This window comes from Salvia hispanica, chromosome 1 (assembly GCF_029641045.1).
Source record: "Salvia hispanica isolate PSC_SH4W2 chromosome 1, Shi_PSC_v1, whole genome shotgun sequence".
NCBI classification, from domain to species: domain Eukaryota; kingdom Viridiplantae; phylum Streptophyta; class Magnoliopsida; order Lamiales; family Lamiaceae; genus Salvia; species Salvia hispanica.
The window spans coordinates 35,455,547-35,479,850 of NC_142692.1; the positions used below are offsets into that span (position 1 = coordinate 35,455,547).

General features: G+C 37.1%; 3 protein-coding genes and 1 pseudogene across 8 annotated transcripts; 2 read left to right on the top strand and 2 right to left on the bottom strand.

Moving 5' to 3' along the window:
* Positions 1 to 134: 134 nt before the first annotated feature.
* LOC125220801 (mogroside I-E synthase pseudogene) lies at positions 135 to 1,799 on the bottom strand (annotated as a pseudogene).
* Positions 1,800 to 6,607: 4,808 nt separating this feature from the next.
* Positions 6,608 to 14,482, top strand: LOC125214000 (calponin-like domain protein). Of its 3 annotated transcripts, XM_089062906.1 has the most exons (9): positions 6,608 to 6,913; positions 8,727 to 8,797; positions 8,941 to 11,763; positions 11,844 to 12,005; positions 12,104 to 12,283; positions 12,465 to 12,659; positions 12,978 to 13,076; positions 13,160 to 13,756; positions 13,842 to 14,482. In XM_089062906.1, exons 3-9 carry the CDS (start codon positions 8,947 to 8,949, stop codon positions 14,208 to 14,210), a joined length of 4,419 nt encoding a protein of 1,472 aa, XP_088919032.1. In that variant the 5' UTR covers positions 6,608 to 6,913; positions 8,727 to 8,797; positions 8,941 to 8,946; the 3' UTR covers positions 14,211 to 14,482. The 3 variants fall into 3 exon arrangements, with proteins under 3 accessions (XP_088919032.1, XP_047970787.2, XP_047970789.2); XM_048114830.2 differs by lacking the exon at positions 8,727 to 8,797; XM_048114832.2 differs by lacking the exon at positions 8,727 to 8,797 and having other exon boundaries at positions 11,847 to 12,005.
* A 1,353-nt stretch (positions 14,483 to 15,835) lies between these two features.
* Positions 15,836 to 22,436, top strand: LOC125212882 (squamosa promoter-binding-like protein 14). 4 transcript variants are annotated; one of them, XR_007174786.2, is made up of 12 exons: positions 15,836 to 16,154; positions 16,682 to 17,268; positions 17,433 to 17,623; positions 17,875 to 18,566; positions 18,663 to 18,737; positions 18,824 to 18,931; positions 19,014 to 19,125; positions 19,301 to 19,436; positions 19,510 to 19,654; positions 19,729 to 20,289; positions 20,370 to 21,116; positions 21,446 to 22,436. XR_007174786.2 is itself a non-coding variant. In XM_048113168.2 (12 exons), exons 2-12 carry the CDS (start codon positions 16,727 to 16,729, stop codon positions 20,778 to 20,780), a joined length of 2,880 nt encoding a protein of 959 aa, XP_047969125.2. In that variant the 5' UTR covers positions 15,836 to 16,154; positions 16,682 to 16,726; the 3' UTR covers positions 20,781 to 21,317. The 4 variants fall into 4 exon arrangements, 2 of the variants coding, with proteins under 2 accessions (XP_047969125.2, XP_088919033.1); XR_007174788.2 differs by having other exon boundaries at positions 20,370 to 20,994; XM_048113168.2 differs by lacking the exon at positions 21,446 to 22,436 and having other exon boundaries at positions 17,875 to 17,997; positions 18,091 to 18,566; positions 20,370 to 21,317.
* Positions 21,386 to 22,352, bottom strand: LOC125212883 (Cysteine/Histidine-rich C1 domain family protein). The gene is made up of 2 exons (XM_048113169.2): positions 22,007 to 22,352; positions 21,386 to 21,855 (listed from the first exon to the last, which is right to left on the bottom strand). The coding sequence occupies exons 1-2, from the start codon at positions 22,350 to 22,352 to the stop codon at positions 21,386 to 21,388; spliced, it is 816 nt and encodes a 271-aa protein (XP_047969126.1).
* Positions 22,437 to 24,304: the final 1,868 nt, after the last annotated feature.

Sequence of the window (24,304 nt, forward strand, 5' to 3'; positions counted from 1 at the left end):
TTAGGAAATTAGACACATGAAAATTTGAAATCCACCCCAAGTCTTAACATATCACAATAAAATAGGGAGACTATATCATCATCAACAACCACTTTTTCGTTATATTTTCCACTCTTGTTTTAAATGGATTCAAACTAGTCACAAATTAATGGAGGTATGCTTAACTTAGCAACAAATTCATCAATGCAAACATCCGAGCTTCCCCCTTCCTCTATAGCCTCCTTCGCCAACGCCCTCCATCCACACACATTCCTCCTTATCTCACCCCCTCTCTCACCAGCCATGATCGCGTCCACGCATCCTCGTATCTCCTCGCTCGAACAAAGCCCCTCCTCGTCGCTCTCGACTTTAATCCCCACTTTCCAAACATACTCCACATAATGTGCATTAGTCACTTGGTCTAGAATCTGAGGCATCGCCACCACGGGCACGCCCAGGCATATTGCCTCGAGAGTCGAGTTCCAGCCACAGTGAGACACGAAGCACCCAATCGCCTCGTGCGACAGCACTTGTAGCTGAGGGCACCATGGCACCACTAATCCTGATGATCCGATGTCTTTGAAATTGGACGGGAGCTTGTTTTCTTCGGATGGCTTCACCACCCACAAGAAGCTTTTGGAGGTGAGGGTAAGAAGGGCTTTGGCTACCTCGGAGTATTGCGTTGTGGTTAGGCTTGCGGCGCTGCCAAAGGAGACGTAGACGACCGAGCCTTTCGCCTTGGTGTCGAGCCATTTCAAGCATGTGTGTGTTTCTGGATTGAAGATGTTGAAGCCGTAGTCGTGGTCGTGTTGGACTCTGTTGTCTAGGTATAGGGATGGTAGCGTTGGCCCGATGGTGTGTACAGGCCATAGCTTCGACATCCAGTTGAAAACCTATATTCGGGACATAGGTTATGATCAGTGGCAGACACAGGAAAAATATAATGTTTTTCATTTTTTTTTTTCCGACATTTTAGTATTCTGAATAAACTTTTTGATAATTTTCAAATAATTTTAAAGTAAAATGAAAAAATAAAACTTTGGTGAGGTTCTCCTGTTTTTTACTTAGTCAATGAATCTTGAAACCTAGAACATTTCAACAAATATAGTTAGAAAAATGATTAATCTAACAAGTGCAAAAACTCAATAATATAAATTGATTACCTCATCTTCTAATTTGTGAAATGAGTTGAAGAGAACCCAATCTGCTTTTTCAGTATTGTCAAACTGGCTCAAGATGTACCTCATAATAGGGGAGTATCTCCCTACCTGAGGGCCTAACGAGGGTAAATTTGGAAGGCGAAGCTCGGGCAGACCGGGCATGGGCAAAGGAGGGACAACTGGGGACACTACCCCGGCCAAGTCACAGTGCATCGGGTAGCAACTAGCAACAAAGGCACAAGATTGTGTAAAGAAGGAAGCTCGAGCGATGGCAACCTCATCGGCCACCTTTGATGCCCAAGCTATATTTGCATCATAGACTAGGCATTTCACGGGGTTGTTGGAATCTTGAAATTTTTTGATGAGATGTATCAAGTTTGTGGAGGCGGCCACCTCAAACCTCTCAAGGAAGCCCTTGAACCCACTGGGGCCCGCCACGCCTCCCTGGGCGTGGTCGTTGTAGATGGACTCGAAATTGATGGAACATGATGGATTTGTTGATGCCATGGCTTTGGTGTTGGAGAGTGTGGTGGTTAGTGTGATCTCGATCCCTTTTGTAGCTAATCTTTTTGAGAATTGAAGCATGGGATTTATGTGGCCTTGCCCATGATATGGGAGAACTATGATATGAGCTTTGTACTTGCCATCTTCCTTGTCCATCTCAAGAGTTTTGATTAGTACAATAGCTTACACTGTGAGAAGAAACTATATAACTACACATTTTTCTTGGCATTACCAAATTAACAAAATAAGAAATAAATAAAGATAGTGTGATGGGAGGCCGGCAGTTGCTTTGACTATTTAATCAAAATAAGATCCTTTTTTTCAAATTATATTGCTTGGATGTTGATTTCATACATTATGCCATGGTTAAATATAATTGTTTTTGCCAATCTAACATAGTGATAGTAACACACTTTATATTTAATTATATCTTAACTTTAAGAAAAGGTGAATTCAATTATGGACTGTTGTTCCAACGGATCTACTTTTTTATTGCAGAAGGAATTGGGCTTAGAGAAAAGGGGCCGAAATATTGGGCCTAAAGATAACATTATTCCAGGTGGATCAAACATTTATTTACTTATTTATTGCATAGATGGATTGGGCTTTAAATGGTTCGAAATATTGGGCCTAAAAATAAATATTATAGTTAGTAGCCAACTAAATTTTTGGTCAAATAATGATCAATATTTGAAAATTGAATATTAAGTTATGAGGTTTCATTTTTTTTTCTTCTCAATCGTCCTATGTATTGAAATGATGTTTTTTGAAAATGATGATTGAACCACATTGTTTTAATTAAAGATATCTATTTATACACATATATTGATATTGAGTAGTAGTATGACTTATATAAAGGATTGCTTATAATATATTAGTATCTATATTTTTCACCATATAACGCATCACATTATGAGTTGCAATTTTTGCACATATAATTCATTTATTTAGTTGAATATATTAAATTATAAATTGCAATTATTATATTGTTATTATGATATTAACTTTTTGTTAGTGTGACAAAGGTGAATCTGGTTCAAAAGTATAAGAGATTAATATGTATTATAATTAATTATGCTATAGATGCACACATATTTTGCTTCATAGATGGTATACAAAATCACATAAATTATCATAAATTATTGATTAAAGACTTAAATAGCTTTACGGAAGTAGTTGTGAATGCACCACAAATAGTCAAATATATTCCCATGAATTACGATATGTAAATATTTCAAAGTAATTCACATATATAGTGCTAAAAGTCGAACTACCTCATATACTCATACCTCAAAAGGGTAAAAACCTAAAATTATAGTAACACTTTCATTTTATTTATGTCTACCCTATTTTAATTCCATCATGAAATCCAATAGTTAGGTAAGGGTCATATTCGTATAAATCAAATAATTAATTTGATTTTTGTCCTTTTCTTTTTTAAAACTCCTTTGACGTGTTTATTGTAATTATGGCACAAATAAAGGGTGTCTCCTTAACTTAATCAACGTGTGATATTTAAATTTGGACCCAATTTGCTATATAAGATATTTTTTAATAAAATAATGATCTAAATGAGCTGTGTCTTCACATGTAATGCCAATTACTTAACTGGATCCACATGAGCTGGCTTTATTAAAAATTTACTATTTGATTTGACTTAATTTTCAAAGAGTGATGTGAACCACCTCTTATCAACTGTGTACCATAGTTTCATTAAATAATAGTACTCCATATATAGACTATTATATTATACTCTATATATTAGTTTCGATCCGTCACTTTTTTTTCATGAATGATCATAAATTTCAAAATATAAAGTTTTATGATCTATTTTATAATTGATACTCCATTTATAAATATGCTTATATCTTTATTCATAAATGTATGGCTTCTACATGATGGTTAAGTAAAATCTTAAACTTGGATTCAATGTGGAAATTGGAATACTTTTAATCATTGTATGCATGTTAATTTTGGAGTATTCAAGTCTTAATATTTGACTTGTATTATTGTATATGATAGATTATGTGTAGTATTATTGTTAAAAGTTATTTTTAGCTTTATTCACCAAAACGAATTTTTTTTTCCGTTAGATATGCTGTGAAAATTGGAATAGATTTAAAGATACGCTTTTCTAAAGTCGATTTATTAAAACCCACAATTATCTTTAATTAATTTCGAATTTTATAGGTGTGCACAATACATGAAATTATTTTTTATTTTAGTTTCTTTAGTAAGCACAACTATACGGAATAGTGTGTTTGATTAAATAAATAAAGAATAAAACCGATAACCGACAAATGATTTTGCTCTTTACATGAAATTCAAAATAAATTCATCAAAAACCAAAAGTCTTTCATTCTTTCGTTGTTTAAATTAATCATTTTCTCTATGGTTAGATGTCATTTCCCAATTATTTGTTACTATGTTTTTTGGGAATGTTACTGTTTTCGAGGAATATTTCAAGATATGTAAATTAAATTGCGTATATGCCTCCACAATTTGGTCATGAGAGAAATTGCATAATTTGCATTAACCTTATTTCAAATTTAGTAACAATAATTGTTAAAAATGTGCTTAATTGGTTAGAAAAATAAAAAAAGACAAAAAATAGAAACGACAGCACCCACATGAATTTAGGTGTGAATTATTAGGAGCAATAACTTTGTACCAACGCATATTAAATGGATTTTGAACCATTAGAAAAAAAATCTAAAGAAAAAATAATGATCCAATAAATAAATTTAATATAAATAAAAGGATGAAAAATATACAAGTAAATAAATTTAATAAAATTGCATTGAAATTCAGATTTTCCATATAAATATTTTATGCACATGCGATAAGTCAATATATAAAGGGTCTTATTCTAATGCTTATAGCACCCTAATCCAAAATCAAGACTAAATCTCCACCCTTGGATTTTAAAATGAGTGGATGAGATTAAAGCTCACAGATCTCAATAAATAGTAGACAAAATATCAACAAAAAGGTAATATCGTCATTATGTTATCATATGATAATTTTCGTGGGTGTTTTTTTATATCAACATTGTGTATTACAAATATCAACAATATGATATAAGAATATCAACATTAGTACAAGAAAATATCAACACATATTTATTGAGATTTTTACATGGTTTTATTGAGATTTTTTGATGTATTTGTTGATAAAAATCTGGGTATCAACATTTACGAAAACTAAAATAAAAAATATCAAATTTCATCATCCGAACGTCGTCGGAACATATGCAATTGAGATATCGTTGGAATCCTTATTAAATTATCTTTAATTTGATATATTTTTTGCGAAAAAATAATTTAAATTGAGAGAGTTACGTAAATTTAAGGATTTGAGATGATTTTGAGGAGAGAGAAAGTAGTTAGTTATAATTACTACATATAAGATTTGACATTAATACCCTTTTAATTTAATTAATAATTATTTAAATTTAAAATATATTACACTTGGCATTATATTAACCACAAGATCTTATAATTTGAAAATTGGTCTCAATTTGGGATTGGTAATTAGTTAGCAATTGATTACATCCCTATACTTCTAACAAATATTAATGAGTCATGAACATACATAATTAATAAAATTAAATTCATAACAGTATCTTCTAAGCTCAACATTTGACTTTAGAGTTGATTTAATATGTATCCCCTCACATTTTAAAAGAAAAAATTTTACTTGCGCATTGCTAGAAAATTAAATTCATCACATAAATTCTTCTAATTTCAATATTTGACTTTAGAGTCTTTTTCATTCTTCACCATACACATTGTCAAGACAAAAACAGCTATGCGCGTGCGCATGCCCGCTACTCCTACAACCCTTAATGTTTTGACTATAAAACTTGTTTGATTTTTCTTGGCGCACATATTACAAGATAAAGACTACTATGTGTGTCTGTTCCTGCTGTCATGATAGTCGGTACCTCTACCTTTACCCTTTCTCATGCCTTCCATTTTCTCTGGATAACGTCGAATTTATATTTAAATAAGATCAAATCATTTATGTGGCGCGTTAACAAAAGCGTCGATATTTATGTAAATCTAGATTTTCAGTCAAACTAAACATTACTAAGAAAAATAACTTTATGTCTACATGTATTAAATGGCTTTTGAACCATTAGATAGAAACATCTAAAAAAAATACTCATCAAATTAATAAATTTTGTACTTGCAAAAGAAAGGATGAAAACATATTGATACATAAATTTAATAAATTTACATTGAAATTCAAATTTTCCATATAAATCTTTTATGCACAATTTTCAACATAAATATGATTTAGGAAAACACATAATTAACAAAATTAAATTCATCATAGAATCTTCTAAGCTCAACATTTTGACTTAAAAAGTTTTTCTTTATCTCCACATATTTTTAAAAGACAAAAACTGTTATGCGTAAACTGTTAAAATTAAATTCATCATATAGTTCTTCTAATCTCAATGTTTGACTTTAGAATTTATTTAATTTTTGTCTGCAAACATTTAGTCGAGATAAAACAGCTATGCGCGTGCGCACATCCTCCACTTCCTGTCGCCCTTAACCTTTGACTCTAGAATTTGTCGATTTCTCTCGACACACATTTTGCCTAATACGACAGTAGACAATCTCCCCCTTGATCCCCTCTCGTGCCTTCCATTTTTTCTGGGCGCATCGAATCTATATCCGAATCGGATTAAACCGCTTTCCCGCGAACGCGTTAATAAAAGTGTCGATCTTACGTGCTCTAGATTTTTCGGTTAGATCCGATTTTAATCATATCATTAAACATTATTGCTTTCCTCTTATATAATGGAAAAGTCAAATGAAATTAATCAATGCAGTGAAATAAAAATTAATTAGAAAAATAAGTTAAAGTAAAAAAGAAAAAAAGTGAATTAATTAATTTGTATATTTATTTATATTCAATCAAATCCCTATTTATAACTGTAACAGATCTGGTTTCGGACACCTTCTTCACACCGCCAAACCCATCAATCAATTCACATTTCCTCCATTTTCACACACATTCACACACCGCCACTGCGAAATCGCTCTCTCCGCCGGCCGCCGCCGCTCTCCGTGTGTGTGCGCGCGTGCAATCATCGTATGTGTTTGAGGAGAGGAGGACGCAATCACACATCGAGCTGTGTGTGTAATTTATACTGAAATCCGAATTCGGAATTCAGTCGGCATTGGATCGTGATCTGCGCGATCGGGTTGTCAAATCGGATCTGGATTCTCCGCGCCGGGATCGCACATTCCGCAGTGAGTCAGCTCGTTCAATTTCTTCTGTTTTGCATCCATTGATTCGTGCGATCTTCGAATTTCGTTTCGAGTTGGTTTGAATTAGGTCTAAATTGTGAGCTGAATGCTGTGATTTGCGTGCGTGTGTGGATGATCTCGCCGTCATTGATGATCGGAGTCATTTTTTTTTTGCTTCATATGAATTTGTGCTTGCTTATCTATAGGTGAACAGAAAGGGGGAAGGGAGATATAGTAGATACCGCATTTCTGTTCATCTGAAATTGGCATTAATGTCATTTCTGCATCTATAATCATAATCATGTTCTGTTAATCTGAAATTGGCATCATCTACGATTTCACGTCTGTGCAATGAGTTTTTTCACCAGGATGATAGAAAAGTAGGAAACAGTAATTAAGAGTTTGGTGAGCCGTTGATTTGTAGCCTTTCCGTTAAAAAGAGTAATTCAAACACGCGTAATTGAAAAAAAAATAATATCTTGAATTTGTCAAAGTGGGAAATACATGTATGTATTGTAATATAGATGAATTCTGGCAGTTTAGATTTTAGAATAAAGTTGATTAACTTTAAAAGATGGTAATTAGAGTATATTAATTAATCCTAATTTAATTAGTTTTTTTTTTTCGTTCTTTGACCAAATCTGAAAGTCATGAGTATTTTATTGTGAAAATAAACAGATAGATAGAATTGGCGGTGGAAAAACTCGTGAAATGCTGGGGGCCCACATTCTGGCTGCTCTCTTTGCATTTCCATTTCGTTTTGCTTTTTCTGTTGGCGATTAGAATGTGATTTATTGCGAGGTATTGGTTAGGTGTTGAATTAGAGGGGTGGCTTCACGCTGAATATCCCTCATTAAATGCTAATTTACCCAATTCCGATCTAATCTATTAAAAAAAAGTTAAAAGTTAGTAAAAGTTCAAACCTGTACTTCTTTGGAAATAGTAGCTCTGAAACTGAAAGATTGAAATTTTGTTTAGCTATATTTAAGTGGTAATCTCATTTGCGTGTGAAAACTAGAAACGCAACAAAAAAGATTAGTCTTTTTCTAGTTATAATCATATGGACCACGATAAAACAAAATTTTGCCACGAAATAGAAAAAGTGGAAGATGAAATTAGTAGTAAGGTCCACTTTGTTTACGGGACGTCACCATTACTCATGCTTATCTCAACCATGTGAGATAATTGAAATTCTTCGGGAATTTGTAATTTACAAACCAATAGAAGAAATTCGAAAGAGAATTTTAGAGTATAAATTAAATCTATTGAAGGAAATTTTTTGGTGTTATGCTAAATTTTGTAACTTTGAAGATCATACCTCTGGCCTCTGTTTTGCTCAGTCAGTCAGTCTTTGTGAGATATGTCTATAAATAGGACGAAGGAAGGAAGATAGTGCAGAGTGATATTTAAAGGAAAACGATTATCGTGAACTGTTCAAAATATTACTACTATAATTGTGACGTGTCGGTTACAATTACGAATTATCGATAAGCACTCCATATATACATTGCTTCAAGCTTACTGTTAAGTGTTAAGCTTAATTGGGCGTCCGATTAAAAAAGTTTTTATTTTTGTTACAAATTTTATAATTACCGAAAAGATTGGGTTTGGGTATGGTAAGTTAGTAATTATCTCAACATTTTATTTAAATATAAAATATCTTTTTCCTTGTAATTAGCAAATTAGAATATTTTTTAATAGCTTTGAGGATATTATTTCCTTATCTTTTATGATTATCGTCTTGTCATCAATTACTGGGTAATGGTAGAAAAGATAAAATCATAAAAGAGAGTAAAAGGCAAAACCCATAATGCAGGAGCGCCCGCTTCATGAAGAGAGAGAAATTGAACAAATAAGTTGTGCAATCTCAGTTTTTACCCTTTTCTGGTTAGATTTCTTATTTCCTGGACTCAATTCGAATATTAGTTGGATCTTGATTCTTGAATGCTTTTGCATTTTAATGTTTTATAGCTGTTTGTTTATGCATTGTCCTTTTACTGTTGATTTTGATCTGGAATTGGAAAATTCAGAAAATAATGGCCGAAACGGAGGTTTCAAATGTGGCGTCTAAAATGGTTGCAATTGAGGAGATATGTGGGTTGGACATGAGCTCTAACCAGGATCTACTCAAGCCCGACAGCAACGGTAACAACCACCATGACCAAGCCAATGATCTGGATCACTCATATATTTTCGTTACTGGGTCTGATGGCCTCCCTGATGATACTCTCGATGACAAGGGTGTGGCTGTTGGGGGTTCTATTGTTCCGCCTCCACCTGAGGATTCCCAATATAAAAAAGTTGGTGAATTTTGTGAGGAAGCTCCACACCTGATTGAGGGGGAGAATGGGGAAGTTGAGCCGAGCAACGGCCACTCTCACCTAGTAAATTATATTACCTGCAATCATGAGAGTTCCCATGAGAATGGACAGGGGGTCCAAGTTTCTGTTACTGACTCTGTGGAGGTGAATGCTAATAAAAGTGAAAGTTTGTTGGAAGCTGAAGTTGAACTTGTGGATTCAGATGGAATAAGTGAAAGCTTGGCAAAAGCTGAGGGGTTCCACGTTTCTGTTGCTGATCCTGAGGAGGTGCATACTGGGGAACCTGGAAGTGTGGCAGAAGCTACTGTTAAGCAAGTTGAGGATTCAATTTCAAACGGAAAATCTGAAAGCATGCCGGAAGCTGAGGTAGAGAAGGCTTTTGATCAAAATGGAGGAGTTGAGGCTGTGGAAGAAGGCAAACAAGAGAATGTTGATGGTGTAAAAATAGCAGAGTACTCTCCTTGTCTTGTTGAGAATCAGGAAACTCAAGTTGGGGCTTTAGAGTTGGTAGCAGAAGTAGAAGATAATGGAGAATCACGTACCAATTTTTCGAACATCAATGGTTCCCATAGTCCCGATGATGGTGAAAATCAAAGTAACACAAGTGTAACTGAGGCATTGGTACAACAAAGCTCTCAAGACATGGTTGTGGATGAAGATAAGCATGATTTGCAAAATGTTACTATGGAGGCTGAGAATGATGCAAAACCGACCTCAGAAGCTGCAGAACATGAAGTTCCTACATCAACTTCCCTGGGTTTGGATTCAGAACCGTTTTCAGTTCATAATATGGACAAGATCCTTGAGGAGGAGGCGAAGACAGACTTGAGCTCGGATATACTTGAAAATCAACAGGGTGATGACTCTGGGTTTAGCAACATTGCTCAAGATATGGTGGGAGAAACAGATGATCTAAAACCTGTTGTGAGTAGTACTGATTCTCATGTGCAAACTACTCATGACTTGGTTCTAGAAGAAAACAACGAGGACTTGCCTGTACCTGAAGTTGATAATGGCGCACAATGTCATGAAGAATCACAGGAACTCCCGGCTGTATGCAATGCTGATTCTCAAATGCTAACCACTTGTGACTTGGTTTTAGATGAAAAAAGTGAAGAATCATCTGTGTCCGAAGTTGAAAATGTGGCTAAATGTGATGAGAAATCAGAGGAAGAACCTGTGGTGAGCAGCACTGCTTCTCAAGTGCCAAATAGTCGGGACATGGTTTTAGAAAAAAAAAATGAATACTCATCTGTGTCTGAAGTTGAAGATGGTATTCAATATCATGAAGAATCTCAAGCACAGCCTGTGTTGAGTAGTTCTGGTTCTCAAGTGCTAACTACTCGTGACTTGGTTTTGGAAGAAAAAAACGAAGTCTCATCTGTATCTGAAGTTGAAGATGGTATTCAATGTCATGAAGAATCTCAGGAGCTACCTGTGGTGAGTAGTTCTGATTCTCATGATGAAACTACTAGTGACTTGGTTTTAGAAGTAAAGAAAGATGATTTGCCTGTATCTGTATCTGAAGTTGAAGATGGTATTCAATTTCATGAAGAATCTCAGGAGCAACCTGTGGTGAGTAGCTCTGATTCTCATGATGAAACTGCTAGTGACTTGGTTTTAGATGGAAAGGAAGACGACTTGTCTGTATATGTATCTGAAGTTGACAGTGGTGCTCAAAATACCAAAGGATCTCAGGAACAACCTGATGTTTCTGGAGTATCTGATGATACTTTGCCAGCTGAAACCTCAACTGAGGTTTCTGTCCAAACTGAATGCTATCCAACAGCAGATGTTCATGCACCTCAAAGTGAACTTGAAGTTTCTGATGTTGCAGAACTTGGAAAATTCTCTTCTCCTTCAGTTGTTGGTCTAGAATCACAAATCGTTGAGCAAGTAGTTCCTGCTCATGACAGTGGGATAAGGTGTACTGTAGAGGAGGCAAGCTCAGGATCTGACGGTGTGCTTGACATGGTGGGTCCAGAAAAGGAAATAGCATTTGAAGGCGGTGAGGCCCATTCTGAATCTACAGTCTCAAGTGGGAAATCAGAAGTTGGAGATAGCTCACCAGAAACACTTGATGTGAAATTGGAACCTGATGCTCATGTTCCTGACTTTTCTGCCATTAACAGTGGCGAAAAGATTGATGATGTGACTGTCTCTTGTAGAACAGATGATTCTGATAGCAGCAATGCTCGTGTAGTGGACCTTGAGTTGGAGGTAGATGGTGTTGAAGATGTGGCAGATCAACTGGCAGGTGCTCCAGAGAACCTGCTGGTGCAAGAGAAAGAGAACACTGAGAATTCTCAGAACGAAGAGACCTCAGTGTCTTCAGCAGGGGTGTCCACTACAAGTACTACTGATGTAGAAGACAAAAGTATCAAGGCTAAAACAAAGCCATTCAACTTTCTGATTAGGACTCCAAGATTTGATGATGAAAGTCTTAGAGAACAAATCAGACTTGCAAAGATACAAGTTGATGAGACGACAAGACTCAGGGATGCTGTTCAACTTCAAATCCAAGAGAAAAGAGTAAGACATATATTTCTCAACTTCCTCTATTAGTTGATTTCAAGAATTATGCACTTATATTATTGAGTTTTCCAATTTAGCAGGCCAACACTCAGATTCATGGTATCGATTATGAGTATGCCAAGAGTGAAGGTAGGAATGCTCGAAAGTTGGTCAGGTCAAAGCGCACAGAAATAGATTCTCTTCAGTCTGTGATCAACAAGGCAAAGAATGCATTATCTATTGAGGATATTGATAAACAGGTATGCATGCCCCTGCCCACAACTTTACATGTTGTATTGTAATCGTACTATTTTCTTGTTTGCTTATGTAAGTGGCTGAATCGTGTACCTTTCACCAGATACATAATATGGAACATATGATACAACATGAGACTCTTCCCTTGAAGGAAGAAAAACAATTTATTCGTGAAATCAAGCAACTGAAACAACTTCGTGAACAATTGTCTTCTAACATGGGTAGCCAAGATGAAATCAAGAAGGCTCTTGAGCAGAGAGAGGAGACTGAAGAGCGCTTAAAGGTTTGATGACCTCATTATTTATGCAATAAGTTTAATAAATCGTACTACCTTAGTTATACTCTGCTCCTTGTTACAAGACTTGAACCTTTTCGAAAGATGTATGCACAGTTATATTGTGCTAGAAGTTCAGTAGGACAGAAAGGTCTTTTGTGTTTTCTAAAGTGGACTGGGGAATGTGCAGATTCTAAGGAAAGAGCTTGATGTTCTAAAGAGTAGAGTTGTAAAGGCTGAAGCAACTGCTGTGGAAGCTGGCAAAAAATATGATGATGAAAACAGGAAGGTTAAGGAACTCCAAGCTCAGTTTAGGGCTGCCAATGATGTCCGACAAGAAGCCTATGCTCAGTGGCAGGATTTGAGAAAAGAACTCACAAAAAAGGTAATGGGCATCCCCACTTGTTTAAGTATTTTATCTTGAGAGAATTGCCTGTACATTGTGATTGATTCTGAATTGTTAGAAAGGCGTATGCATCCATGCACCATACGCTTTTGAAAATTCTACTTTTTCCGCTTTGTAGTATTATGAGAATAAACTCAACCTAGTTTTGGAGTTATCTTAATGCTATGATCAAACTACTTGCATAGATTCAAGTTTGTGTGGATTGAATACTTTTTAAAATTCTTCATCTACTTTTCTTATTTTTGGTTGAAAATAATGGTAAAGTGGCTCAGTGTAATTAAATAATTGAAAATGCAGAGCAAATACTTCTTCAAGTACAAGGATGCTGCTGCTGTTGCCAGCAATTATGCATATAGCAGGGATACAGAAGCACTTTACCTCTTGTGCATGAATCAGGCAAGTTTTGGAATTGCACCCCGAGCAGCAGTCGATGTTTCAAATAAGCCTCCTAACTCTCTGCACGCATCTTGATTTTATAGGTTGAAAGTTTTATGGAGCTGTGGAATACGAACCCTGAGTTCCGTAGCGACTACGCCAAGTTCAATGCAAGGAGTAATGTCCGGAGATTCGGGACTTTGGACTGTCGTTCACTTGGACCTGACGAGGTACCACCTGTCGTACCCAGTTATGCTAATGAGAGAGGTAACAAGAGGGTGGTGGTGTCAACGCCAGCCAAGGTTGATCTAGCGCCACAAGTTCCAACTACGGAGCTAAATCAGAAAATACCTACTGAGAAAATGACCGTAGATACTAAATCAATCAAGAAAGCGACGGAACCCAAGAACCAGAAAGTAGTAAACGCGCCTGCTGTCACTGTACAAGAAAACGGGCCAGATACTCATACTGTAAGCCACCTTGTCGATGAGGAGCCGGTCAAATCTAGGGAGGAGATTGAGTTGATAAGGAAAGCGGAAGAACTGAGAAGAGAGGAAGACGCAGCAAAGCTGAAAGAGCAACGCCGCCTGGAGGCACTTGCAAAGGCCAATGAGGCACGCGAAAGGAAGAAGCGGCAAGCAGAGAAGATGCAGCAAAGAGCCGAACTGAAGACACAGAAGGAGGCAGAACAGAGAGAAAAGGTAAAAAAAAAAAAATCGTCTACACCCCTCGGTTTCCTTCCACATTTCTGATTACTTAATCTATACATGAATACAAATTACGCAGGAGAGAGAGAAGAGACTGAGAAAGAAGGAAAGGAAGAAGGCTGTAGGAACAGACGCTAACGATATCACCACCAACAACAACTGTGAAACAGCGGCAAGCTCTGAAAGCGCCGCTGAGAATAATAGCAAGGACGTAGATGTGAAGGAGACGACTACTGCAACGACCAAAAAGGCTCAAAAGCCTTGGCTGGCTGCGAAGCACAGCAAGGGAAAATCCATCCCGCCACCTCTTCGAAACAGGAACAAGAAGAAACTACAGCAGTGGATGTGGGTGGGCATCACAAGCATTATTATTTTAGTTCTTTTCTGGCTGGGAAACATGGGTATGTTCTCCAACGTCGCTCTCAAGCGCCGAGCCCCCGTTTACTAACTTTCTTTCGCCTCAGCCGAGCCGGATATAATCACGGGTTTTTCGATACATATAGAGCCGGATTCACATAATTTCATCCCCTATTCGGATCAACCATCTTTATTTAGCTTATAGTTATGGAATATCTCTGAGTTTTATAGTTTATATACAAGACAGGTTGATAGTGAGAGGTTTTCTTGATTTGTATGGAACATAAACATTTTAATGGTGGTGTTGTTTGGAAAATGCCACTGGGTATACTATGATACGATTGGTTCACTTTCTTTTCTCAATTCCATTGAAGCACAGTTTCAACTCTATTTTCTACTCCTTCCTCCGATAATAGGAGTCTCATTTTGTCATTTCAGGAGGTCTGTCGCATTCACTAATTCGTTTCATTCATATTTTATTATAAAATTAATATATAAGTAGATTTCACATTTCACAAACATTTTCAAATTCATATTTTTGAAATTATAAAATTAATATATAAGTAGATTTCACATTTCACAAACATTTTCAAATTCATATTTTTGAAAATCATGCCGACGAAAATAGGATTCCTAATTGTGGATGGATATATAATTTTAGGATTGAGTTCAACTAGTTTAATATAAGCTCAAAACTTTATGAGTAGGTTTTTGAAGGTATTCTTTAATTTCGGGTTTACTTTTAAAATTCATAATTTTGTAGTTAAATCCTAAATCTTCTGAAATGTATACCGAAATTTATAGTCATGTATTTACAAACATGTGTAAATTAGTTTTAGAGTAGATATAGTCCATGCTAACCAAGAATTAATTGAATTTTTTAAGGAGTACTTATTATTCTCAAGATTAAAAAAAAAAAAAAAAGCTATCAATTCAATGTTTTTACACTATTAAAAGGAAATTAGGTTCATTGCTCCTGCACCAAACGCGCGCACACATATGCATAAATAATTGAGGGAGTTATTACATTGAAAAAAGTCCAAAAGAAGTCACAAAAAATTTAATCTACACAAATTATTTCCAATTACAACTAAAATAAGCTTTTTTTTTCTCATGAAAATATTCGTTCAAAATTAATTTGGAATTCATTAATAATGTGTTAGATATAATGAAATTGATTTTTTATGAAATTAGATAAGTTATACTCTAATTGAAGTCCAATTCATATTTTAATTTATAAATAACTAAACGCAAAATTAAATCTTTATTTTGACTATAAAACTAAATTTAAATTTAAATATACTTCAAGTACTAAATAATGAAATTATAATTATAATTTAAAATCTAACTTTACATCTTTAATTTTATGGAACCAAATGCCCCTCAGTAAAACGGATGCTAAAAACATGAAAATGATAATATAAGTAGAAACATTGCCAGATTACGGACTCAAATCACGCATCATTCAAAACCTACAAAATATTTAATTCGAGTTTGATAGTTTCATACCTTAATTGGGTTTACTTAACTTAGCAACCAATAAATATTCTTCAAAAGTAAATCTATACAACTAATTCAAAATACAACTCAAAGACTTAAAAGATTCAAGAAATTAATGTGATTTCTCAAAGCAATATCAACAAGAATTGGAGCGATCCAGAAAAAGATAAAAATAATATGTGAATGAGAGAGAGAAAAAAGTTAGTTGGAAGGAAAAAGGAATGGGAAAGAGACATAAAAGTAAAAGATAGTTGTACATGAAACATACAGACAGTTTTTGTGTCCTTTCATTTCGTTTTTCATTTCACATCCTTTGTATCTTCTCCCTGTTTTACTATCCTTGTGCAGCAGATCTCTCCTCTGTGTAGTTCCCAAATTACTCAACTGGATCATGTGAAGCTCAACTGAAATTTGGAATTTTGTTCTTGAGAAGAAGGGGAAGAAGAAATCAGTTTGAAGGCTGTGAATGTGAAAGGGGGAAAAGGAATCAAATTTTTATCACCCTTTTGCAGATGAGTTCAGCTGCCCCATAAAGGTATTATTTTTCTTATTTTTTGGGGGTTTACTAATTTGAAAGAACTTTGGTTGGGTAATTCATAGTCTTTGACCTAATGGTTTGTGTTTTAGTGAGAATTGGAAGTTGGGAGACTGTTGTTTTGTTACTTTGAAGGGATTTGACTTTAGGAAGAAATTTGATTGAGGTTTAGGAAGAAAATGATGGTTTAGTTCCTTAAAGATTGAAATTTTCCCTGTTTCTTTTAAGTTTATGGTGGTTGTATTACTCAACTGTAGTTTGTGATGAGACTTGGAAGTTCGAAGAGTGTTGTTTTGTTACTTTGAAGGGGTTTGACTTTAGCAAGAAATCTGATTGAGGTTTAGGCATAAAATGATGGTTTAGTTTCTTAAAGATTGAACTTTTACCTGTTTCTTTTAAGTTTATGGTTGCTGTATTGTTCAATTGTAGTTTGTAATTCATGGAACAAAATCATGCCAGTTTTGAAGAAACTCACCAAATTATTTTTAAAGAACACTTGTATTTGTGTTTCCCCACACTCATTGCAGGTGTTTCTGTAGTTTCTGGGGTTGTGCAAAGTTGATCTTTGATAGATGGAAGAGGTAGGTGCCCGTGTAGCTTCACCGGCAGTTTTCCACCAGAATCTGACTGCGAGATTTCGTGATCCCTATCCGATGGCTAAGAAACGCGCCCTGCCCTTTGACTCATCGAGCTTTCTACCACAGAACACCGTGGAGAGTTGGAACCAGAATTCCTGGAGCTGGGACAGTGCGAGGTTTGTCGCCAAACCATTGCAACGTAATGGCGGCCAAGTGGGGAGTAGTGGAGAGATTCAGCCAGTCGGAAAACAAGTGATGAGTAGTGCTCTGTATTCTACAGTTGCTGGTGGGAATGGAACTCGTAGTAGTGGTATCAATTTGGTGGAGCCACAACCTGTATCGAGGCCCAACAAAAGAGTAAGATCAGGATCGCCCGGTGGTGCTAACTATCCCATGTGTCAAGTGGATGATTGCAGAGAAGATCTGTCTACTGCTAAGGACTATCACCGCCGGCATAAGGTGTGTGAGGTTCACAGCAAAGCTGGTAAGGCCTTAGTGGGGAAACAGATGCAAAGGTTCTGCCAGCAATGCAGCAGGTTAGTATACGCGAAACTACAATGAATAACGATATGCATTGCATTATGTTCGGTTATAGTCAAGTGTTGAAAATGTTAACCACATATAAAATTTGTAATACATCAAGATGAGTTGTGCATTTTTAGACTCAATGTTTTACCATGATATGGTTCCATGTTTCCAGGTTTCACCCTCTCTCAGAATTTGACGAGGGAAAGAGAAGTTGTAGGCGTAGGCTCGCTGGACATAACAGGAGGAGGAGGAAAACTCAACCAGAAGATACTTCTCAACAGTTGTTAGCGCCTAGTATTGGTGATAGCAATGCCGGTGATAATGATATTCTCAATTTACTGGCGGTGCTAACTAATGCACAAGGTATAATGTTGGCAGATTAGTGGCTTAATCATTTACTCGTTAAAACACGGTGAATAGCTCATGTGGCGGCCTTTGGTGCATTATCCGAATATTAATAGGGCGAGTAAAGCAATTTGCCACTCGGGAATTCTAAAAGGGTACAAACTATGCATGTTAAAAAAATTATTTGCAATATTTAGCATAAGAGTTATTGCCCTTTTATTCACATGTATACACTCTAAATTCTGCTTTGTTGTTTTCGGTGATCATAGGGAACATTGTGGACAGAAACGATAAATTCCCATTAATGACCAACAAAGATCATCTCAAGCAGATGCTGACTAAAATAAATTCGTTGCAATTGGCAGCGAACTTGGAAGCTAAGTTGAATGGAGGTAACTCAAATCATATGTCAACGGAAAATCAGAACCAGATAAATGGGAATGCTTCTTCTGCATCAACCATGAACTTGCTTGCTGCTCTTTCAGCAACTGCAGGTGTACCTTCTTCTGAAACTCAATCTCAACCGAGCACTGAAGGAAGTGACTCTGAAAAAAGCAAGTCACCATGTCTCGAAAAGCACAGTGGATCAACAATGGACGTTCAGGGAACCTCGCCAAGCCTTCCTCTTAGATTGTTTAGTCCCTCACCTGAAGATTATAGGCCAACAAAATCGCCTTCAGAGGAGAGATCGCCTCTATCCACACCACCTGTTGTACATGATCTGTTCCCAATGCAGACTTCAAGAGACACGGATAAGAATGGCCATCTGTCAAATAGTGAAGGTGAAATTGCATGCGTGGAAGCAACCACGATCAACGGATGCAGTACATCTCTTCAGCTTTTTGGAGCGTCGATCAGTGGTACTCAAGATGTTCCAGTTCATACGTCTCCATACAGAGCTGGATATACATCTTCTTCTGTGTCTGATCATTCACCATCCAGCCAGAATTCTGATGCTGCGGTACCTCAACGTTTATTATATGTTCTTGTACTTTTTTATTTTGTATCCTTATTTCGTTCGATAATTTGGGTTGAACTTGGCTTGTTTTTCTCCTAGGATCGTACCGGTAGAATAATTTTCAAATTATTTGACAAAGATCCAAGCCATATGCCTGGATCATTACGGTCTCAGGTCAGTGCAAATATTTTGGATTTTCTTTCTCCGCAATTTTACTTCTCCGTATAACATCTAAAAACTTCATCTTGTTTCATTTCCAGATACACAATTGGCTCTCTAACAGTCCATCAGAAATGGAAAGTTACATCAGGCCTGGCTGTGTTGTTCTATCCCTGTATTTGTCGATGCCATCATTTGCCTGGGATCAAGTGAGTTATTTCAATGATCGTTTATACTTTTGCTACTATTGACTTCGATTAACCTTCTTTTTTGCCTTTAACGTGTTTGCAGCTTGAAGAAGACCTTCTTAACTATGTGAAGTCCTTAGTCAAAGATATTGAATTTTGGGGGAATGGGAGGTTTTTGATTCATACAGACAGACAAATGGTTTCACATAAAGAAGGTAGCTTTTGCTGATTCGTTTATAATCCGGTTTGTTAACCGATATCTCATTTTCCATATTATTGTCTTTTAAGTAGTTAGAGATTGATCCCTATTGAATTCTATGCTTAGTTGCTTTTGCTTACACACTTTTCGAAATTTTCCTTTTAATTTCCTTCTGTGTTATTGATCTACAGGGAAGATTCGTCTGTGCAAATCATTGAAGGCCTGGAGTACACCGGAACTCATCTCAGTTTCTCCCGTGGCAGTTGTTGGTGGACAACCAACCACTCTTCTATTGAGGGGAAGAAGTTTGAAGGCTCCGGGCACTAGGTAACCGCTTGATATTTAAACAAGATCGAATCTTTCTTAATAATTTTGACTGGAAACGTTTGTAATCACGCAGGATACACTGCACGCATGCAGTTGGATATAATGTAAGGGAAGTTCATTCATCATCGTGCCAAAAGACTCCATACAGTGAAATTATCTTGGACGATTTTAAGGTCAATGGTGCAACATCTAGCATACTAGGCCGCTGTTTCATTGAGGTAGAAATTTATCTAGCTGTCAACATCGAGATTTTAGATGAGCTTTGCATCATTTATGTCTCCCCTTTTCACAGGTTGAAAATAGTCTCCGAGGAGCAAGTTTTCCGATCATCATAGCAGATAGCACTGTTTGCCAAGAATTGAGACTCCTCGAGCCTGAGATAAATGGAACTTCTGACGTATGCAATGGCAGGGAAGAATCGCTGCATTTTCTGGATGAACTCGGGTGGTTGTTCGGAAGAAAATATAACTCGTGCTTGTTTCAGCACCCGGATTATAGGCTCTATCGGTTCAAGTTTCTTCTTGTATTCTCTGTCGAGCGTGACTTTTGTGCATTGGTCAAATCCCTTCTCGACATTCTGCTAGAGCTTAACTCTGGTAGAAATGGACTAGAAGAGGAGTCTCTGGAGTTGTTATCAGAAATTCACCTCCTGAACCGGGCTGTCAAAAGGAGGTGTGCGAGCATGGTTGATTTTCTTATTCATTACACCGTCGTAGATTCCAGTGGAACATCTAAGAGGTTCATTTTTTATCCGAACATGGCTGGACCCGGTGGTCTCACACCTTTACATTTAGCTGCTTCATTATCGTCATCCGATGACATTGTTGATCTACTGACAAGCGATCCACACGAGGTACTTTTTTATTTTTCCCTTATGTCCCGGATATTTAAACCGACAAATCTTACCAAATGTGTTACTGCCAAACTGTGTAGGTTGGGCTGCATAGTTGGAATTCTGTTCTTGATGCAAATGGGCTTTCTCCTTATGCATATGCTACGATGAGGAATAATCATGCGTACAACGCACTTGTTACTCAGAAGCTTGCAGATAAGAGCAACGGTCAAGTCTCTGTAACAATCGAGGATAACCTGAAGCCCTTCCACGTTGAGATGAATCCGACAAAATCCCAACTCAGTCGAGGTCAACAATCTTGTTCCAAGTGTACGTATGCATACAGAACGAGGTTTCCTCGTTCCAGTGGATTGCTGCAGCGTCCATACATACACTCAATGGTAGCCGTTGCTGCTGTTTGTGTTTGTGTGTGTTTGTTCTTGCGAGGACACCCCTTTGTTGGCCGCGTTTCCCCGTTTTCATGGGAGAACCTGCAATACGGCACAGTTTAAGTATCAACATCAACACCGGTTGATGAATCACTCACGGGATGATGACCAGGACGAAAGCGTGACTTCCCCCATCCTGTTTAAATGAATTTTCTGAGATCCAAGAGTGAACAGCCGCGGCGCAATAGTTAGGTTCCCAGAGTAAAGCCTTGGAGTAATATGGATCTCTTTGTCGCCTCATATTCATAACTTACTTCAACGAGCCGAGCAAGATAAGGTGAAAGAATGCTCTATGCTTTTGCTGAAGCTCGTCAACTTGAGCTAGTTTTCGTGGATGTTCATCCGAACTAATTGTGCTAACGACGAGGCCAACGATACTCTCACTCGGATTGTCTCACTGTAAGAACTAGGTGTTATATAATAAGTACTAGTTGAAGAGATATATATACATACAATAATAGTTAGGTGGTTGTATACATATTTTTCTAACTGAGTTGAATCTTTGTATTCATAGTCTGAATCTTGTATGAATCCATCTGCTTTGTGTGTGTGTGTGTTTTTGAAGAGGATATATACAAACTGTTTTCATTATTACAGCAATGAAGAGATTGCATAATTATACATACATTTGTTGCATTAGGCAAAGAATTGAGGAATAATAAAGTGAGTCATGGTTGTTGTATCCTTCTTCTGCTAACACACCTTCCTCTTACCATGTTCTGAACCAGGGCTTCTCCCATCCCTTCTCCGAGCCCCTCGATGAGGCCTCCGATGAACTCTATGACCACCTGGCCCGCGAGACGGGCTGCAGTTCCGAGGGGGCTAGGCTTGTCAGGCGTAGGTATGCCGTTGGCCTGGAGGCCGTTGATGAAAACCTTGGCGCACACCGCGTGGAGATGGTATTCGCACACGGTGCACCGATACACCCTTCCCGATCTCTTCTTGTTGCACTCCCCGCACGCCGCGTTGCCGGCCGGCAGCAGCCTCAGGGGGTGCGGGTGAGCCGGGAACCGAACCTCCGTCGTCAGCATGGCACAGCACGGGTGCATCTGGAAGCTGCAGGCTCTGCATCGGAAGGCAAACCCTTTGCTCGACTTTCCGCAGACGTCGCACCTCGGCCACGAAATCCCGCCTTTTGCTGCATCGCGTCACACTAAAAGGTTATGCTCGCGCATTTTTTTAATGGACAAATAAACATGAAATTTTAAAGGGACTCGAACTTGTGACCTTTGGTCCGAGCATCAATCACTCTACCGCTTGGCCAACACACGTAATTTCAGTTTACGTACCCGTTTTTGATTTGGCGTGGAAAACGAGCTGGTGCTGGCCGTGGAACGGGTGGCTGTTCAAGACGGGAGGGGAGGCGGCGCAGAAGTCGTGCAGCTGGAAGTCGCACTGCGCGCACGCAAACCTCCGGCCTGCGCCGTACTCCTTGCAGCCGCCGCACGTGAAGAGCTCCGGGAGAGTGACTTGGAGCAACGGGTGCTCGGAGTGGGCGTAATGCAGCATCCCGTCTCCCGAGGCCGACTGCGGCGACGTCGGGAACTCGACCGCCGCCGCGGCCGGGGAGGAGGAGGAGGAGCGTTTCATGGGGCGGAGAGAAGTTTGAGACTTGAGGGAAGTGTGCCTTCTCATTGTGTGTGTGTGTGTGTTTGGATATGGGAGTGGAGGAATATTATTTATGCTGCCTAAATTAATCAAAGTGCTTGCTTTATCAAACAGGATTATTTGAAAATCCAAATGTTTCAAATATGCTTTATAAAACTATTAACAATTTACAATAAACTTGATGCCTACAAATTCAATCAATGTTTAATAGTAGTATCTCTCAAGATAAGACCTAGATTGTGCATAAATCAAATTTGAAATATTTACTAGATATCTAAATTAAGTCAAAGTTTAGAATAATTCTTTGTCACTTCTCATCATTTATATTTATATTGATCTTATAATATTTTTAAAAATTTGGGATAAATTTTCGGAAAAACATCTAGTTTGACCAACTCCTGGTAAATTTAGCAATTTTAGAAAATAGCCAATTCTATTATAACTTTGATAATTTATCCCAGATGCGTAAAAAAAAAACTGGGACATGCGATTTAAAAGACATTAAAAAATGTTGAAGACATAGTACTATACATCAAAAGTTGTGATATGTAGAGTATATTTTTGAAAGTTGTGGGATTGACTAAAATTTGATCAAAATTTATGGTTTTTTATGATGAAACGTAACTTAATTGGTAAAATGTTTATCCTTTATTAAATAGATTGGAGGTATAAGTCATCGTGAAAATAGATGAGAACCATTATTGATCCTTTTATTATTTTTTCAAGCAATGCCAACGATTTGTCATGATTTAGGATTGGACATGACTTTCCTTAAATATGGCTTGGTTGGGAAATTTTGTCAAAAGCAATGGGGTCATAAGATGCCTATGTTTGATTCTGTTACATTAGATGAAAATAATCTTTAATCATACAAGAGAAGTAGGATTATACATGCAAGAAATAAAAAGGAGACACATGTTCTCCAAAGTCAATATTTATCTTTATGCTCAAGGAAGTTAATTGTAATTAACCAATAAAAATTGTTTATTTTCATTTCTTTGGAATTAACTAAGGATGGAAGAGAATCCAAATCTTTGAGGAGGGTTCTTATTCGATTTGAAGTGGAAGCCAATCAAGAAAAATTTTGCAGCCTTTTCAACATTTTCATGTTTTAAAGCAAAGATTCATAGTTGAAGTGGGAATTTTGGGGTTGTTTTTCCTTAGTGCGAGTTGTAAAGCAAATTAATGTAGTGAAACTGAATTCCATGAATGTGTGATGAATAATTATTCTTTATGGTGTATCGATATTGTAAAATACTAGAATCGGTGCAATGTTTAAGGCGAGAGGTGAGACTAGGGTTAAACCTTAGTGTCGACTAGGGCTCAATCCATTCAGAGTGGCAGCAGTCCACCACCCCTTTTCCATTCTCTTTCTCCCGATCTTCACATTGAGCAACCAGATTAAGCCAATCATGCCTCACACCCAACACTGTTATACTCAACAACACCAAGCTGAGATAATTGTGGCTTTGCTTCTTATCAATATTGCCTACCAAACGCTACAATAAACATTGTTTCACCAAAATCAATAACCTAATCTTGAGGTGCGGAGCCTGGATTTAATGTAAGACGGCCAAAAATATATTTACAACAGAATTTGTACTACTCCATCCGTCCCATTTAAGTTGACACGTTTTCCTTTTTAGTTTGTCCCAATTAAGATGACACATTTCATTTTTTTGGGAACTTTCTCTCTCCAATTAATATACCCAATCACTTTTTTCCACCCCTATTAAAATATTCATCTTTCTTTCTCTCTCTATTTTAATACTTCCACCCACCTTTTTTCTCTCTATTTTAATACTTCCACCCATCTTTTCTCTCTCCAATTAAACACATTAACTAATAACTCCTAAAATCCCGTGCCGGCTAAGGAATGTGTCATCTTAGCCTGGACGGAGGGAGTAATAAGTAGGGGCATTTAAAGAAGAATATAAAATAAATTTTTTAATTCGGAGAAAATAACATTGATATAATAA